Here is an 18074-nt window from a genome sequence, read left to right on the forward strand (position 1 = left end):
TCATGCAACTGTCAGAGCCAGAAGTGGAAACACCCGCATCCTGTTTAACCGTTAACGTGTTCAAACATTACAGCGAAAAGTGGCTTCAGTGAGAAAATACACTTCATACTCGACATGCTTCCTCCCTGAGAGACAGACCTTTACTGCAGGCGCCTCAGCTGCTGCCCGTTTCTGGGTCTTTCTGTCCACGGTGGCGTCTTCTGTTTGGATGCCGAGCCGGCCTGAAGTCCGCTGATCGACTCAGACATTTAACACTACTGCCCTTCTTTCTCTTGGGCTGCTCTTTGGTTGCTTTCTCAGCATGTTTTGGGTCCTTGTTTACTGTGAAGCATCAGCTTATCAGGTCTGAGAGTAGCAACAGAGCAGTAACTGCCCTGCTCGAGATAACCAATGAGGACAGGGGTTACTAGAATAGGTCTGCATGTTAAATACACACTGAAAAAACAATAAAACTCCCACTTTCATGCTGTGGTCTAAGGGTTTTTCTCCCTAGATAACTTTAGCCACACACGGCTTACAAATTTCTACCTGACGGCTTTGACTTACGTCAACGGTGATTTTGTATAAATCAGGACTTTGGCTGTGAACAAACACAGTGGGAAAAGCCACTCGCTGTGGGCCAGCTGTGCATCATCGCACACTGAAATCTCACTTTTAACCAGGAAAAACTTGCAAAACAACCGTTATTGTAGTACATATATACAATTTAATGCTTTAAATAAGATATTATTTAATTTGCCTCGACAATGAATTCAATGGGGGTTTCCAATAGGGCATAGGCATAGACATTTTTGCAGGATATTTATATGCATAGGGTGCTAGGGCTGGGTATCGTCACTCATTTCTAGAATCGATTCGATCCACGATTTGATTCAATTCGATTCGATTTAAGTCTGGGAAATTTTTCCTCAGACAGTCAGAAATATTATAATTCAGATCAGTACATTTATATATTTTTGTATCTATAAAAAGGAAGCTGACACTTTCCAGACTTTATCAAAGATGTGAGCGTCACAGTGAGGCCTTTGTGTCAAAGCAGCTGAAGATAAAACACAGAAAAACATGAAGGAGATTTTCCTGTTCTGGGATTTTATAAAAGTATTCTGCAGTACATGAAAAACGAAAGAAAACCATTAATCAACACATGAACATTACCTCTGAAGTTACAGCGGTTTTATTAGAGACACAGCGTTTTGCATTTTGCTTAATTTTAAAAAGTTTACATTTGTTCAGAAGCCTGTTGAACGGCAGAAATTAGGTTTTCTTTTCAGAAGTGAGTAAAAGGGATAAAAACAGCCGCCGACAGCCTGTAAACAACGAGCGAATAATGAAGAAAACAGATTTTTAGACGGGAACTGTTCTTGAAGTACAGAGAGAGAGAGAGAGAGAGAGAGGGCATCTTTTTTAGACTTTGCATCGAGAAAAAGTTGGTTTGATTTTGAACTAATCAAATGTGTGGGACTAGTTTGCTAGTTGTCACTATTATCACTAGTCAGCACTGGCCATGCTAGTCATTTCAAAAAGCAAAACGAGACCTCGGATGCAAGCAGTGGAAATCAGCTTCCTCCAACGTGTTAGCATAGGGTGAGGAGTTTGGTTATTCTCAAGCAGCTGCTACTCCTCCATATTGATGGGAGCCAGTTGAGGCTCTCAACTCCGGGGTAAGGCATTCCAGCTGGGCATGAGGAAGCCCCAGGGTAAACCTAGTAATGGAAGATGCCTGCCTAACCACCTAACACCTAACCACCATGGACTTCCACTGTGTGTGTTTTGTCCAGGTGTGCTTTCGCTGCACTGGCAGTGTGTCTGGGATCATTATCGTGCTGAAAATGAAGCAGCTGCTGATCAGATGTTCCCAGATGTTACTGCGGGGTGGATCAAACTCTGACGGTACTTTTCTACGGTCACAAACGGCACCGGCTGAACAGCAGGCCGAACCACGACAGAGCCTCCACCGTGTTTCACACACGGCTGCAGGCTCACTGTCGGACCTCTCTCCTGACCACCTCCGTACATACGGACCATGATTTGTATCTTTCGCTCCATCAGACCCATTTTCAGTCCAGTTCTTGTGTAACTTTCGTACCTCAGCCTTGCCTCCTGCTTTACTTCTTTAAGAATGGCTTCCTGAGAGCCGTCCTGCTACTGAGACCATTTCTGATGAAGCTTCAGTGAGCAGTAGATGATCAGCTGAAGGTCCAGATGCACCTCTCAGGGCCTGCACCAGGTCTTTGCTGGATCTGCCCCTCTTTCTTAAGAACAAGAGTTTTTAAAAAACGTTTTTTTGCTTCCACTTATCCAGTTTTCTCACATTCATTCACAGCGGTGGCTGTAGCTCAACCTTCTGATCACCTACTGATCGGAAGGTTGGTGGTTCAATCCTCGGCTCCTCCAGTCTGCATGTCAAGTATCCTTGGGCAAGATACTGACCCCAAGTTGTGTCTGATGCATCCATCGGAGTATGAATGTGTGTGTGTGTGTGTGTGTGTGTGTGTGTGTGTGTGTGTGTGTAGTTAGACAGCACTAAGTATAGAGAAAGTTCTTGTGAGAATGGGTGTGACTGGGAGAATGTGACATGTTGTATCGAGCGCTTTGAATAACTCCAGGAGAGTAGAAAAGTGCTCTACAAGAATCAGTCCATTTACGATTCCTAAGGAAACACCGCACACCACGCTGAGATGTGCAAAGTTTTCATAAATGCCATTATATGACAAACTGGTATCTTCGTCCTAACAAAGAGCTTTAATTTGTAACTTAAAACATCTGAGTTATCTTTGCTCAGGCGTCTTATTTACACACACACACACACACACACACACACACACACACACACACACACACACACACACACACACACACACAAAAAACACTGATTCACCCTTCCAGCCCTTTTATGCTTGAATGATTCAGAGTAGAAACGCTCAAAAAAACAATAACACAATAACAACAAAAAAGCACGACTCTGAAAATGGTCAGGTACAAGGACTGGATTTAAAAAGAGTGAAGTGAAAAAGCAGCTAATGTCCAAAGAAGAACTTTGCAAGACCTTCAGAAATCCCAGAGAACAATTTCTCAGTACGGACTGTGTTTTAAATTTTAAACCAAAGTCACCACGAGTTGAATAAATTCCAGATTCACACTTTTGGAAGTTGCTCCTTTCATGGACACGGACAGGAATCAGCACATGTTAAACTCGTGTTAAGGACACAAAAACAAAGGTGGCGAATTCACGCCTGTGAACACACATCAATAGATTAGAAGCCACGACCTCCTAATCTATTGATTTCCCCATCAGATTAACACACCTCCCATTAGTGTCAGTGTACTTACTACAAAGATAACGATGCAATGCCTGCTGTGCCCTTTTGTGTGTCTCCACAAATGCAGGTGTTGCTTCAGAGCGAGATTAGAGCACTACAGTGAGTTCAGTCCAGCAGGTTAGCCCACATACAGTACATTTATAGGCCTGCAGTCACCGTCTAATGTTACACAGCCACAATAATGTGACATTTATCGTGCTGCAGCTGGAGGTTTAATTCACTCATGCCAACTACAACTTTTCTAGGAACTGTGCATCACAGTGACAAACAAAGCAGATCCAGGAAATCCATCTGAGGGGGTATTTACATCATGTGGCTAGCTTTCAAACATCGCCTTCGCTAGGACCTCCTGCACATTTGCATGTGTGTGTCTTTGGGGCAGCAAGTCGTACGGTTCTGGGTGTGTGAAGCTGGGTAAAAGAAGGATATGCGTGCTAGAACTAAACCCGGAGCCACCTGAGCTAACTGGTGCTAGCTCATGTTAGCTGGGTTTATCGGGAGCTCAGTTCGCTGCATGCTAGCACAAAGCTAACACCGCCCCACAGCGGCTTTAAAGCCCTGAAACTGTCACCAGCCACACTCTGGGGCATCAGGGCTTCACCTCCAGCACCGATTAACACGCAGGTACCGAGCACAGCTTAACTAGCTAATCCGAGGCCCACCGTGGCCCGCTGCAATGCTAGCGAGATCCATTATCGGACGCAGGCTACTTTCAGCCCAGCCAGGTAGAATTTAGCCTTCTCTGCTGAACTTTAAAACAATCATGACGGTCCGCAGCCCTCACAGCAGCCACTGAAGCTGGACCCAGCCACACCGACAGCACGCAGGACACACTCAGTGCGTGTAACGGGTAACCTGACGTCCTATTGGTCGCCTGGTGGACACAATTACCGATGCGGCGCTTTCAGCCTCCCCGCGATCCATTATCGGACAACCGTTGAACACCACCTCTCGGCGGGTGGTGTTTTCTCATTGACGGGGCAGCTTTTATTAAGCAGCAGGCTACAGTGTCTGACAGGACACCAGAGCTCTGATCTAAATCACTCATCAGGAGATAATGAAATACTGCAGAAGCTCAAAAACATCACAGCGATGCTTCAAAAGCTCTGTGCATCACAGGCAGCTCACTGCGAACAGTTTACCCCGTGACCGCGACGCAAACCGTTAAATATATCCGCAAATATGTCTGGCTTAATACGGAGGTTTTAATTTTTTCTGCTGGGTAAAGGCGAGGGTCAGGCGAGGACGTGTCCGATGATGGACGCATGCTTCCCGGTCTCTCCAGACAAAGACGGCAGTTAGCCTCCTGAGCTAACCCCCAGGATAGCTAGCAGGCTATCCCGCGTTTTAAAGAAGTGGATCCAAAACCCAGACAGGGTGCCCCTCCGAGGCCCCCACTTACCCCGATTGGAATCCCTGTCCGACCAATATTCATGTACACTCCATAGGTTGCGATAAATCCCAGTGAAACGATGAGGACAAGCTCCGAAAGCTGCTGGGCAAACAGGCGGACCAGTCAACGTGCTCCCAGCTCACTGGACCGCAGCCATCACACGGTCACATCCCGGAGAAAAGCGGAGAGCGGCTGCGAACGGCGACGTTTAACGGGCGCTTCTCCGCGCTGGCCGGGGGGACAGCTAGTTCCAGGCATTCCGTGAAGCACTGTGATATTCCCAGAGTTCCCACGTCGGCGATATTCCCACTAACAGAAGCACAGACAGCGGCAGACAGACAAACAGCACCGCGGGGCTAAATGGCTGTTGAGTACAATGCAGCCAAAGCCCGGACAGCTGGATCTGGACCTGGAGTCAGCGCATGCGCACACAACAGCCGTTTTAAGCTTTCATTCTTACACCTCAGGTTACAGTAAGCCATATTTTACTTCTTACACATTAATAATACTGTTATTAATATATTATCACACAGTAATTTTCTGAATCTGGGTTAAGTATCTTTTATAATTAAAACACACCTACACTAGCTCAGAGAGCAACTCCCACTGAAGGGCAGGGGCTACACTGAAACTTCATGAAACTTCATGAAACGTGTTTTATGATGTTCTTAACATGCTGCCATCAGCCTGCTTTGTGGAATTCTGCATGTTTTCATTGGTTATTTGTGCTGATGTCAACACCGGTAATATGTAAATCTGGTGTAGTATATGAATGTTTGTGTTATTGTGAAGCCACATAATGTTCTGAAATAATAATGTTGTAAAGCATTAAAACAAAAAGTTATTTTGTGTTTGGAGTTGATCCAGTGGAAACAAAAGTTTTTTCCCAATTCTTGTGAACCTGACCTTTGACCTATGACCATGACCATGACATAATAAAACAGTGTAGTGTGTTTTATTATCTTTACCTACATGATTGAAGGGAATTGGCTGAAATCTTTGGTAAAAATCTGAGTTCAAGATTTATTCATGCAGTGTGTGATTCTGAAAAACGTTATGGTGTTATTGTGATGACGTGGGGCATCTACCATTACACAAAACTTGAAAATGACCTCTAACTGTGGGTGCTAGAGTGCTAACCCACCCTGCAGTAACATCTGGAAACATCTGATGTGCAGCAGCTTCATTTTCAGTATGACAGTGATCCCAAACACACTGCCAGTGCAGTGAAAGCATACTTAGATAAATACCCAGTGGAACACCATGAGAGCCCAGACCTCAGCATCACTGAAGCAGTGTGGGATCATCCTGACAGAGAACAGAACACAAGGCAGAAGCATCCAAAGAAGAACTTTGAATGTCCTTGAAGAAGCCTGGAGAACTGTTCCTGAAGATCCTCACAGAAAAGGTGTTCATGCCAAATATTGACTTTTAAGCTCGTTAGAATTGTACAAAGATATTGCAGTTTCATGTTTGCACAGGTGTCATTAAACCACTCCACCCATTTCTCATTTTCCTACAAAATAAAAGGAAATGAAGAATGATTCAAGACTTTAAACACCGAAGGACCTTCTCATCCCATGATGCATCACAAATCCCAGTATCCACAGTGAACGACTTCCAACCTTCTTGAGTTGAATTCTTTACAGAGCATATTAAAGGTTTTAGTTATTCAATTCAATTTTATTTATATAGCGCCAAATCACAACAGCAGTCGCCTCAAGGTGCTTTATATTGTACAGTAGATTGTACAACAATAGATTCAGAGAAAACCCAACAATCATATGACCCCCTATATGAGCAGCACTTTGGCGACAGTGGGAAGGAAAAACTCCCTTTTAACAGGAAGAAACCTGCAGCAGAACCAGGCTCAGGGAGGGGCGGGGCCATCTGCTGCGATTGGTTGGGGTGAGAGAAGGAAGACAGGATAAAGACATGCTGTGGAAGAGAGACAGAGGTTAATAACAGATATGATTCAATGCAGAGAGGTCTGTTAATACATAGTGAGTGAGAAAGGTGACTGGAAAGGAAAAACTCAATGCATCATGGGAATCCCCCGGCAGCCTACGTCTATTGCAGCATAACTAAGGGAGGATTCAGGGTCACCTGGTCCAGCCCTAACTATATGCTTTAGCAAAAAGGAAAGTTTGAAGCCTAATCTTAAAAGTAGAGATAGTGTCTGTCTCCTGAATCCAAACTGGAAGCTGGTTCCACAGAAGAGGGGCCTGAAAACTGAAGGCTCTGCCTCCCATTCTACTTTTAAATACTCTAGGAACAACAAGTAGGCCTGCAGAGCGAGAGCGAAGTGCTCTAATAGGGTGATATGGTACTACAAGGTCATTAAGATAAGATGGGGCCTGATTATTTAAGACCTTGTATGTGAGGAGCAGGATTTTGAATTCTGGATTTAACAGGAAGCCAAAACAGGAGAAATCTGCTCTCTTTCTAGTCCCTGTCAAGACTCTTGCTGCAGCATTTTGGATCAGCTGAAGGCTTTTCAGAGAGTTTTTAGGACTTCCTGATAATAATGAATCACAGTCGTCCAGCCTGGAAGTAATAAATGCATGAACTAGTTTTTCAGCGTCACTCTGAGACAGGATATTTCTAACTTTAGAGATGTTGCGCAAATGGAAGTAAGCAGTCTTACATATTTGTTTAAAGACATAAAGACCTGGATGGCCGCTAACTTTCTGCTTCTTAATTCAGATCAAACTGAGGTTATTGTACTCGGCCCTGAAAAGCTTAGAAATATGGTATCTAACCAGATTCTTCCTCTGGATGGCATTACCTTGGCCTCCAGTAACGCTGTGAGGAACCTTGGAGTCATTTTTGACCAGGACATGTCCTTCAACGCACATATTAAGACATTCCTGCAGTTTAACTCATTGGTGTGTGTTATCTGGCTTCATGGACAGATAGAGCTGGGTGTCATCAGCATAGCAGTGTAAATGTATGCTATGTCTTCTAATGATGCTGCCTAAGGGAAGCATGTATAATGTAAACAGAATTGGTCCTAGCACTGAACCCTGTGGAACTCCATAATTAACCTCAGTGTGTGAAGAGGACTCTCCATTTACATGCACAAACTGGAGTCTATTAGATAGATATGATACAAACCACTGCAGTGCAGTACCTGTAATACCTACAGCATGTTCTAATCGCTCTAATAGGATATTATGGTCGACAGTATCGAACGCTGCACTGAGGTCTAGCAGGACAAGCACAGAGATGAGTCCACTGTCAGAGGCCATAAGAAGATCATTTGTAACCTTCACTAAAGCTGTTTCTGTGCTGTGATGAGCTCTGAAACCTGACTGAAACTCTTCAGATAAGCCTCTGCAGATGTGCAGTTATGAACACTGCTATTCACCAGATCAACAGTAAAGCGGCTGCTTAGGTGGATTCTTCAGTTCAGCTGCACATTCTTTGTTTCATACTTCCAGAAGCTCCCTGTTGATCTGTGCTGGTTGATGGTTCAAACAACTACAGACATGTTTGAAATGACAGTGGACACCTTTTAGGAGAGCTGTTAGAAACCTGGCAGACCTGGAAGTGGCCATAACAAGGGAAAAAAAGGAAAACTGGAAAAACACACAAATACTTCAAACAAATACTTCAGTTGCTCCTGAACCACAAGGTAAACTTATTGGCGCTCAACAGTTATTTAGCATCAATTATTTAGTTGTTTTGATTATTCGTTTGCAGTTTTGTCGTTGATAACAGCGGCAAATTGTTCATATTTGAGTCCACAGATTCACCTCACCTGGCACGCATCAGACTAAATAAAGGGCGAGAAAAAAAAAATGCTTCCGCATCCTTCTGCCCCTCGGCGGGGTGTTTGGAGTGTGTGGGAAGACGTGATTGATGAGTTAATCACGTGCCACCTGAAATTAGACTGTGAATCAATCAGGATTATGTTTGCGTGGTGATTCGGAGTGACAGTCTGCCAGCGTGGCGAATTAGAAGTAGAGTGAACAGATAAAGCCCGTGGAGCTGATACGGAGCTCTGCGGGGGCTTCGTGAGGGAAACTCCAAACCAAATCCATCCATCGTGAAGGCTGAGTGAAAACAGGTGGCCGTAAGCTCCACTGTAAGAGGCACTTTCATAAAGTCGTCGATTTTCTTGTCAGACTTGTTGATAATAAACCTGCTGCTCCTCCTTACAAAGCTTCAGCTCCTTAAAAAGGCCTCTTCCTACACAAGTGACGCTGCAGCAGAGTTAACTGCACCGTTATGTTCTCACAGATTTGAGAAGAGCATCAGCTACGGCGGCTGTGAAATAGATGACTGAGGTTCTGGTTTCATAGCAGCTGCACCAGCCAAGAAACACAATCCTCTTCAGAGGCAGAGCGCTGGCCGGTGCACACTTTCCCCCTTCAGCTTAACTGGAGCTGATGGCTCAATAAAAGGAGAGAGCTGTTTGTCTGCCGTCATTATTTCCGTGCTGTCTCTGGGCTGCAGTCCGCGGAGGGATCCACATTATCTCCTCAGAGTTTAAACTCCAGCTCTGCTCATGCTTTACATCCCGATCTGCTCGCGGCTGTGCAGCAGGTTTCTAAAGCTGACCGCTGAGAGAAACAGGTGAATGGAAGGGAAACTTATTAAAGCCCGGAGCTAAGAGGCTAGGAGGCATTTCTCTGACCAGCAGGGGTCGCTCCAAACACTCAGATGGGCTGCAGAAGTTAAAGGTGAACCAAACCGTGCACTGTGGAGAGTCCCAGGAAGTCTGGATCCAGTGAAGCCACAATTGCGCGCTTCCTGTTGTAAAGCAGCCAAAAGGACCTCCAGTCCTCTGTGTTTGCATCATCAAAGATGCAGAACTACCTGTGACTGAGCCCCTGGCCTGGATGTTCTTTACGGCTCTAAACGTCGGGAACAGTGCCGCTGGATTATCTAACCGGGGTGGTGGTTCCCCTCTTTAAGAAGAAGAACACAGGTCAGCCAGGCTGTCAGAGCTGTGGTCACTTGTGGTCAGCTCAGTATCAGAGAGACTTGAGTCTGTGTGGGAGCCAAAGGCGCTGCTATTCAGGGCTGCTGTTCGTCATCATGTCCTAATTTCTGAGGACAGAATTTCTCGGTGCAGGGTGAAAGGTGTCGGGCTTGGTGATCTCAGGGTCTGCTTTTTACAGATGATCTGGTCTTTCTGGCTTCATCAAGTGATGACCGCAAGCTTGGGTGGGTTGAAGACGTGTGTGCAGGGGTGAGGACAGTAACCACCATTTCTGAGGTCATGCTTGGTTCTGAGAGAGAAGGATGGGCAGCTCGTGTTGGGGATGAGCGGATGCCTGGAGTTTAAGTATCTCAGGTCCTATTCATGACTGAGGGGAAAGACGAGCAGGAGCTTGACAGAGGCATCGATGTGAGTCTGGAGGATGGAAGCAGCATAGACGGGTTTCTTCCAGAGGATTCAGCAGTCGTGGAGTCAGTGAGGACCCCAGTCATTCAGAGCACAGCTGCTGCTCTTTGTTACTGATTGGAGCTGACCAGGATGCCTGCTAGGTGAGGGGCTCTGGGCATGTCCTACCCGGACGACACTCCAGGGTGATTTCAGGACATGATGGAGAGGTTATGTATCTCAGCGCATCCCTGCTGCCCACACGACCCAGATCAGTGACTTAAAATGGACAGATGTTACATGATGTAGTTCCATATCCTCTAACCCAGGGGTCAGAAACCTTTAACACCCAGAGAGCCATTTGGACGCGATTTCCACGCAAAAAAAAAAACACTGGGAGCCGCAAATACTTTTTTACACCTAAAATGAAGATAACACTGTATATATTGTTTTTTACCTTTGTGCTTTGTGTGAACAACTAAGGTGTGCTGCTTATGAAATCCATGAAGTGCTACAGAGAAAATTACATTTTATTTTTGTAATTAACACATTTTGAACTCTTAAAGAAATATAACCAAAGCAAAGACACCCAGCTGAACTAAAATGATCCAGAAACAAAAACTGTTATATCGCCTTTGGGCTTTTGGAGCCTTGACCTGACTTTTAAAAAAAATAATTGAAAATGAAAAATAGATATTTGCAAAATTCTGCCTAAATATGTATTTTACCTGGTTAATGTGTGTGGCGGGGCGTAACTGAGCGGCACCCGCAACTAGTGATGGTAGATTTGATTCTGTTTACTGAATCGAGTGTTAATGAGTCACTCACCAAAGTGAATCGGTTTTTGAGTCATTTGATTCACTGAGTCAGTTGACCAGAGAGTGCAAAAAATGTACATTTTCACTCAAACTTAATTTGTTTCTCTTTTCATGTAAATCCTACTGCTAAGATGAGTGATTCTAAAAGAAAACAACTATTTTACAGAGCAAAAAAGAGCAAAAACATTTCTAAAATTAAGCAATTTCCTATCAAAATTGCTTAATAAACATTTATTTTGTTTATTTTTATTTTATTAGTATTTTCCTTAAATGTGTCAAATATATATTTTCTCATCTAAATGTCCACTGAGCTGTGAGCCAGGGGGCGGTAATGCGCCTTAACATTGGTTGCCAACCAAGAAGAAGAAGAAGCTGTGAGCCAGGAGGGAGGGAGTGAGTAGCTCAAATGTGCTGTTAGCATGTTAGCAGAGCGATGCTACTGTGAACCGAGGAGCTATTGTCTTGATGTGAGCTTCTACTCAGGGTTTTTTCTTCCAGTTCAGAGCAGAAATCTTTTTGTTACGATACTGGATGTTGTGTTTTTCTCCACAATTTTAATTATAAGCTAATACATTGCTGCTAACAGCAACAGGGATGAGTCAGTGAGTCAGTTGGGCTTGTGAATCATGATTCATGAGTCAGTAAAGTGATTCTCGAGTATTGAACGATTCGTTCATGATTCGCGCATCACTACCCGCAATCACGCCTCGCCGCCTTAACGTCTGTGCTGTTGTGTTGGTGTGTGTCGGGCTGTGAGCTGCAAAGCTACAGCCGGCTGTGTGCGTCAGCAACTGTGTGTGAAAAGCGTGTTCATGCAAACATCGTGGGGTCTGCCGTGATATGTTTACAACGGGACTTCTGCTCCTGAACCTCTGCGCACAGCGTCTGCAGATCGGGGCTGTACGAAGTCACTTTCATCTTTACAGGACTGTAAGCTGTCGTCTGTGAGGCGTGAGCGTGTTTGTTTTTAACACAGTTCACGGTGGAGCTGCTGACATAATGTGGATCCAAAGATCCATAATTGGCCTACCTGGGGCTGAAAGTCTCGATAAATGCAGGCGTTTCGGCGGCTACACCGGCTTCCACGAGTGTGACCAGGGCCGTGCAGAGAGGTTTAAAGGGGCGGTGCTCAAAGTTAAAAAGGGGCACATTGAACCAGGCTGAATAACAACAACACACATTCACCAAGAGTCTAATATGGGAGGGGCAGGGCTGTGTTGATCTGAGACTGTAAACATTAAAAAGTCCATAGGAGAGATGGTAGCTGTGTCATGAGATAATAACAAAATGCAAAGATTGGTGACAGCGCTTGGAACCATAAGGACACAAAAAACTGTGAGAAATAATTTAGGCTCTGCCTGTGAATCACTCTTTGCTTCTCTTCTTCCTTCCATCCCATCATTTCATATATCACTCTCCACTTGCTGTCTATCTGAGAACAAGGCACAACTTGCTATTGCAATAAACTATAATCTAATTATCCACACCTAACAACTCCAGCACTTAATCTAAAATAAAATGATGACAGAAAAATGTTATAGCCCTGCCTTTAGTAGCCTCACACAGCTCTACTGTTTCCTCCTCATGTCCTTACCAGGCATGTCTGCACAATGTTATATCATGAGTAATATATTTTTTTAAATCCATATACATAAAACACACACATGCACGCACACACACAGTGACATTTTAGACCTTCTTCAGAATACTGTATATACTATGAGCATCATGGTGCTGATCCATAATCCTTACATTATTATTTATTACTAGAGCTACAATAATAAAGCAAAGAAGAGGGGGAAGTAATAAATATGAAATAATGTATATATGATGATTCCATTTGTTTCACTATCCACTCTGTGCAGGGGCAAAGCTTATTACATGTTTAAACTGTAGAGATACAATCATTTTACTGCTGTAACATCCAACTTTTGTCTTATTTAAAATATAAATCTAATATAATCTGCTTCTTAATGCATGTTCTTTAAAATACAGCGTGTGTTTTAATATATTGTAATAATGCATAATTATGTGGACATGCATATTAGATCGTTTTTTAGTGAAATATAATCCCTCCAGAAAGGCAGGAAAAGCCCGGAAACTTACTTTAAAACTAAACATGTTCCCTAAAACGGTGACAGAGCTACAGACCCATGACAGCCTTACACAGGTAGCCAGCAGCTACGACCAGCACTACCTGTGCAGCTAATAAAAGGACAGGTAATGTGTGTCGCGCTGTTGCACGCACAGCACGATCGTTTGTTTCAGTTCGTCAGTTGCAACAAGACAGCTTACCAACGTGTACGTAATAAGCTGATACTCCTGTGTGCTACACACTACAGTGTGCGCTGTACACCTACTTACTGGTTGTGTCGCATCAGTCTGTGTCTCTGAGTTAACTTGTGTTTCTCCTACAGCTCCGGACCGCAACAAATGCGCGTGCTCTTTGTGAGCTCGTTCCCAGCTCGTAACCAGCGCGCTCTGCCGTCAAGGGCGATCATTGGTTAAATGTGATCATGTGACTGATGCAAGCCAGATCCTTTTATTTAGCAAAACTGTGATTAATAGTTAAATATTATTGTTGAGGGGCACAGACAGGACTCCGCACGCACACACACATTAAAAATAATAATAATAATATTTTTTAAAAAGTTGCCTCAACAAAAGGGCTCTTTGGGCACCCATCAGGAAAGGGGCGGGTGCTCAAGCCCCTCTAGCCCCCCTCCCCCCCCTCTGCACGTGCCGGCGTGTGACGCTTATTTTGAGCGATGAAAAAATAATAAAATATAATTTTATTTTTATATGTCAATATCACAATAATCTTCCAATTTAGAACTACAAGTTAAAAAAGAACTAATATAAATAAAATACACTTCAGCTAAATACTTAAAAAAATAATTTATTTTCCTAAACCACTAAAAGGACTAAAGTACGGAGCCCCGCAGGGGACATGAGAGAAAAAAAAATTAAGACGGACTTTTGCGAGATCTCGCAAAAGTCCGTCTTAATTTTTTTTTTCTCCCTAATTTTTTTTCTCCCATGTCCCCTGCGGGGCTCCGTACTAAAGAGCCGCAGGTTGCCGACCCCTGCTCTAACCTTTTGTGCAGATTTTAGATGAACATGAACAACAATCCATGTTTAGCCATTCAAGCCGACTCCCCTGTAAGATGCCTCACAGTGGTTTGAGCCACTTCTTCTCCCAGCTGCTCTCTTTAGAGGTCGCTACAGGAGATCATCTGCCTCCATCTCCTCCTATCCCAGCAGCCAACCTGCTGCCAGTCCTCCTTCACTACATCTACAAACCTCCTTGAGATCTTCTTCTTTTCCTCTTGCCTGGCAGCCCCATCTTCATCCTCCTTTCTCCTTCCTCTGCATATGAAGCTCTGTCTGCATTAAAAACTCAATGAATTTTAAGGTAGTCCGTGACTGACTTTGTTTGGTTCTTATTTATGATAGGCTCATTTTCTTGTGATACCCCATTAACAATCTTACTGCAACCACTTGGAGAAAAAGGAAGGAAACCAGACAAAGTCAGGACCAGAGCCGAGTGAGCAGAAATCACAAAATGAAGCATAAACAAAATGCAAAAGCGTGACGTGTGTTCAGACACAAAGTTAAAAGACAACTCAGCTGGTGTAAGTAAGCATGGTCATCCCAGGTGTGTGTGTGCTCAGCATAGTTTCGAGGATAAGCTCAGTAATAATTAATAGGAAACTTACCTGGCTGCAATGGCACAAAGGGGTACATCTCCATGGTGACAACCTGCAAGGCCTGCAAACACACACACACACACACACACACACACACACACACACACACACACACACACACACACACACACACACACACACCTCCTGCTGAGGTGGATGGATGTGATAGAGCTGCAGGTTATCACCAGTTGAGAAACATGCACAAGTCATACCAGCCTCTGAAACCCGTCACCAACCGTTACCTGCAGCAGCGATGGGACCAGATAAACTACGAAAACCACCGCAGGAAGGTAAGGGTGGAGGATGAATGGTGGTGAGGCTGAAGGGTGGAGGATGAACGGTGGAAGGTGCCACTGGTACACACAGGGCTCTGTGCTGGTTTTCCATCAGAGCTGGATTCAGGTGAGGTGGGACTGAAGGAGCTACAGTTGGAGGTGATAATGAAGGACGGGTGGAAACTGGTTTAGATTAGAGGCCAAACTAGGGCTCGGTATCAGGATATAAACACGGTTATTCCTGCTGTAAAGTTTCAACATGAAAGTCTATGGGGACTGACTCAGTGTGGAGCCCTCGGGATCTCGCAAAAGTTTCTCGTACTCTAAGAACCGGGTCTACGTACCCTTGCCCCTGGAGGGGGGAACTGCACCCAGACCCAGGTGGTGTTACCCTTTTCCCTGCGGTGGGGAGAAGCAGGCCGCCCCGACTCGCAGCAGCAGGGAGGCCCCACACTCCAGCCAAATGCTCGCTCGTTAACAGAGTTGGTTTTGGTGCAAAGTGAACATTGACTGGTTTAATTTTTGTAATTGACATTAAATGTCTGCACATGTTCCTATCATAATATTAGCTCGTATCAACTGACCTTCACATTTTCAACCAAAAACAGCTAAAATGTAGATGGCACATTAATCAGAAACTTGGGTGGAGGAGGTGGGGCCACAGGCCACAGCTTTTATTTTACAGAGCTTCAATCTGAGAGATGATGCAGAAGCTTCTGACAAACGTTAACACTAATGTGTTAGATTATAGAAATGATAGAAGACATCTCTGAACAGAAGCAGACAAAACTCCAGTAACACAGAGAAACAGGACACAGCAACAGACACAGGCCGAGGGGTTCAACACGCGTGAGGTAACCAGGGAAACACAGCTGGACACAATCAAGACAACGAGACGAGCGGGAAGTAAAACTAAACACAGAGTACAAGATAAAGGTGACAGAGACTTAACGAGTCACAGGAGGCAGGAATTAAATATGAATGACTATGAAGAGAAACCAGGTCGTCAGCAAGAAGAGAGGACTCTGATAACAAGTCTGGACAAGGACGACCAGAACGATGAAGAATTAAAGACTCTAAAGAAAAAAGGAAAAACACCTACACCTCCCCCAGGATGATGTGCCAATAAAAACTGGTTTTATTGTCCTTCACAATAAAAACAAAACTATAAACCGGTGAGTCACAGTGACCTGGGTTTACCTTTTCAGGTGAACTCCGCCCTGCCTGCAGTGGACACCAAGGGCAACAGGACACCAGCTCACATCCAGCTCAAGCTGAAAAAACTGCAGGTCTCTCACTCACACACACACACACACACACACACACACACACACACACACACACACACACACACACACACCTTGTGTTTGAGGGACTGGGATCTGCTTCTGTGCTTCAGCTGCAGGATGAGCGTCTGTCAGTCGTCGACAGAGACAATCACCTCCTGGCCTCCAAACTAGCCGACATCTTCTCCTCCAAAGGCCTCGTGGACCACAGGAACCAGTACCACCTGAGGAGGTAAGGTGTGTTCATGATGAAGCCGTTCACGGGTATCTGGGTTTCCGTACAGCAGCGTGTCTGTGTCATGTTTTCTCTTTTGATTTCTCATCTTTTCCAGTCTGAATGCGAACAAGAGGAAGCACGAGCTTCTGTTGGTCACCCATCAGAATCAGGCCATCTACCAACGAATCACATCTCGCCAGTCAGAGTATCGCCGCCAGCTGTGGTTGGATGACTGGGAGAGGACGGAGCGTCGTCTGGACAACATTTCTCGTTACCCGAGAAAGCCAGCAGACAAACAGGTGAGTTGACGGAGGGAGCTCAGGTGTCCTGATACATCCTGGTGTTCAAAGATGCTGAATGTAAGAACTCTTCACAAAATGCTCTTCAGTGCACACTCAGCACTCCCAGGTTCCCTGGATACTGGAACCCTGTAGATGATGATGATGATCACTGGTGTCTCTGTGTCCACAGAGGCCGAGCAGAAAGGTGAAGTTTGCCGCCGTGGAGAGCAGCGAGCCGTCTGCGAGCTGCAGAGACTCCAACACTGACAGCACCGACTGAGAAACCTCCTGAAACACAAACACAACCGTCTGTCTCCAACCAGACCATCTGTCCTGTCCCATAATAAAAGGGTCCGAGCATGATCACGTTTCTGCCTCTCTTCACAAACTGTGCATGGTCACGTTGTTCCACACAAAGGCTGATTCATTTCAGAGGTTTTACAAAAGTCCATTTCTGTACCTGCACATCCTTCCTACCACTCTACCCCAAAGGGTTAGTGACGGTACCTGCAGGTGGCGCTGTGCACCAAACAGGTTCATCAATGTTCTCTGAGCTTCACTAAAAAGTAAATGTGGAGATGGTACAAAGTATGAAAAACCCTGTTCCTGGTGTTCCTCATATGTGCGAGCGCAACAAGTGGACATCTGGGTCTCACTAGTCTCACTAATTAACATAGCTGCCTTCACGGTTAGCTGATCTGCATTTTGACAAGTTAGGGAACAAAGTCACAATTTGTCTCAAAGTTGTACTAAAGATACTAGTTAACTGTAGGTTAAGTAGTATGTAATCTAAAAGATCAAACTAAAAGAGTAACAAGTTAATCAGCTTAGGGATCTTCACTAATTAACTAGTGGCCTTTCCAGTGAACTACACACTTTGAGCCTTACTTTTCTTGCTACTTTACTGGTAAGTGAAAAAAGAGCTCAACTAGTTCGTTGCTCATCATTTTTACCTTTACTAGTTACCTACTTGGATTTATTTGCTGTAATGAAGTAAAATCTCACCTTTAAAGTCAAAACTCGTAACTAGTGGATACTTTGGTTCTGCCTAATTAATGAGTTAGTTAACCACTTTGAGCCTAACTAGCAGAATTAAAAGGAGCTTCAGTTATTAAGTCAGCTTTTGAGGCTTCACTCACTCATGAGTAGATCATTTAGTATTAAACTAATTTAGCAATGATATTGAACTTAAAGGGGTGAAGGTTAGTTTAGTCAGCCTGCTGACCTTCACTGTTAACTAGCTGCTAGTTTCTGCCCATGATGGACTTGAATGAAATATTTTCATATTTGACTGAAGGAGTCGCTGACTGTAAATGAAAGATGCTGAACTTCGGGTATCCTTCTGTTATTAACCCCGTCACTCTCCTGGAGTGAAGGGGTTCCACTTTTGCACACCTGTGTATGAGCCCATGAACATATGGCGTTATTTTTGTGCCTCT

General features: G+C 44.5%; 2 protein-coding genes across 3 annotated transcripts in view; one reads left to right on the top strand and one right to left on the bottom strand.

The window, feature by feature from the left end:
* The window catches only part of znf609a (zinc finger protein 609a), a 31755-nt gene extending 26539 nt beyond the window's left edge, over positions 1 to 5216 (bottom strand). The window contains exon 1 of one of the 2 annotated variants that reach the window (XM_080876533.1): positions 4723 to 5216. The gene's annotated coding sequence lies outside the window, so the exon portion shown is untranslated. The remainder of the gene's footprint in view (positions 1 to 4722) is intronic. The other variant, XM_080876534.1, reaches the window with a different exon arrangement.
* A 9557-nt stretch (positions 5217 to 14773) lies between these two features.
* On the top strand, positions 14774 to 16992 carry LOC308392301 (sperm axonemal maintenance protein CFAP97D1; the record flags this gene model as incomplete). The annotated part of the gene is made up of 5 exons (XM_080875273.1): positions 14774 to 14866; positions 16009 to 16140; positions 16251 to 16369; positions 16470 to 16653; positions 16826 to 16992. The coding sequence occupies 5 exons, from the start codon at positions 14774 to 14776 to the stop codon at positions 16913 to 16915; spliced, it is 618 nt and encodes a 205-aa protein (XP_080731399.1). The 3' UTR covers positions 16916 to 16992.
* Positions 16993 to 18074: the final 1082 nt, after the last annotated feature.

Source organism: Rhamphochromis sp. 'chilingali' (assembly GCF_963969265.1).
Source record: "Rhamphochromis sp. 'chilingali' genome assembly, chromosome: 2".
NCBI classification, from domain to species: domain Eukaryota; kingdom Metazoa; phylum Chordata; class Actinopteri; order Cichliformes; family Cichlidae; genus Rhamphochromis; species Rhamphochromis sp. 'chilingali'.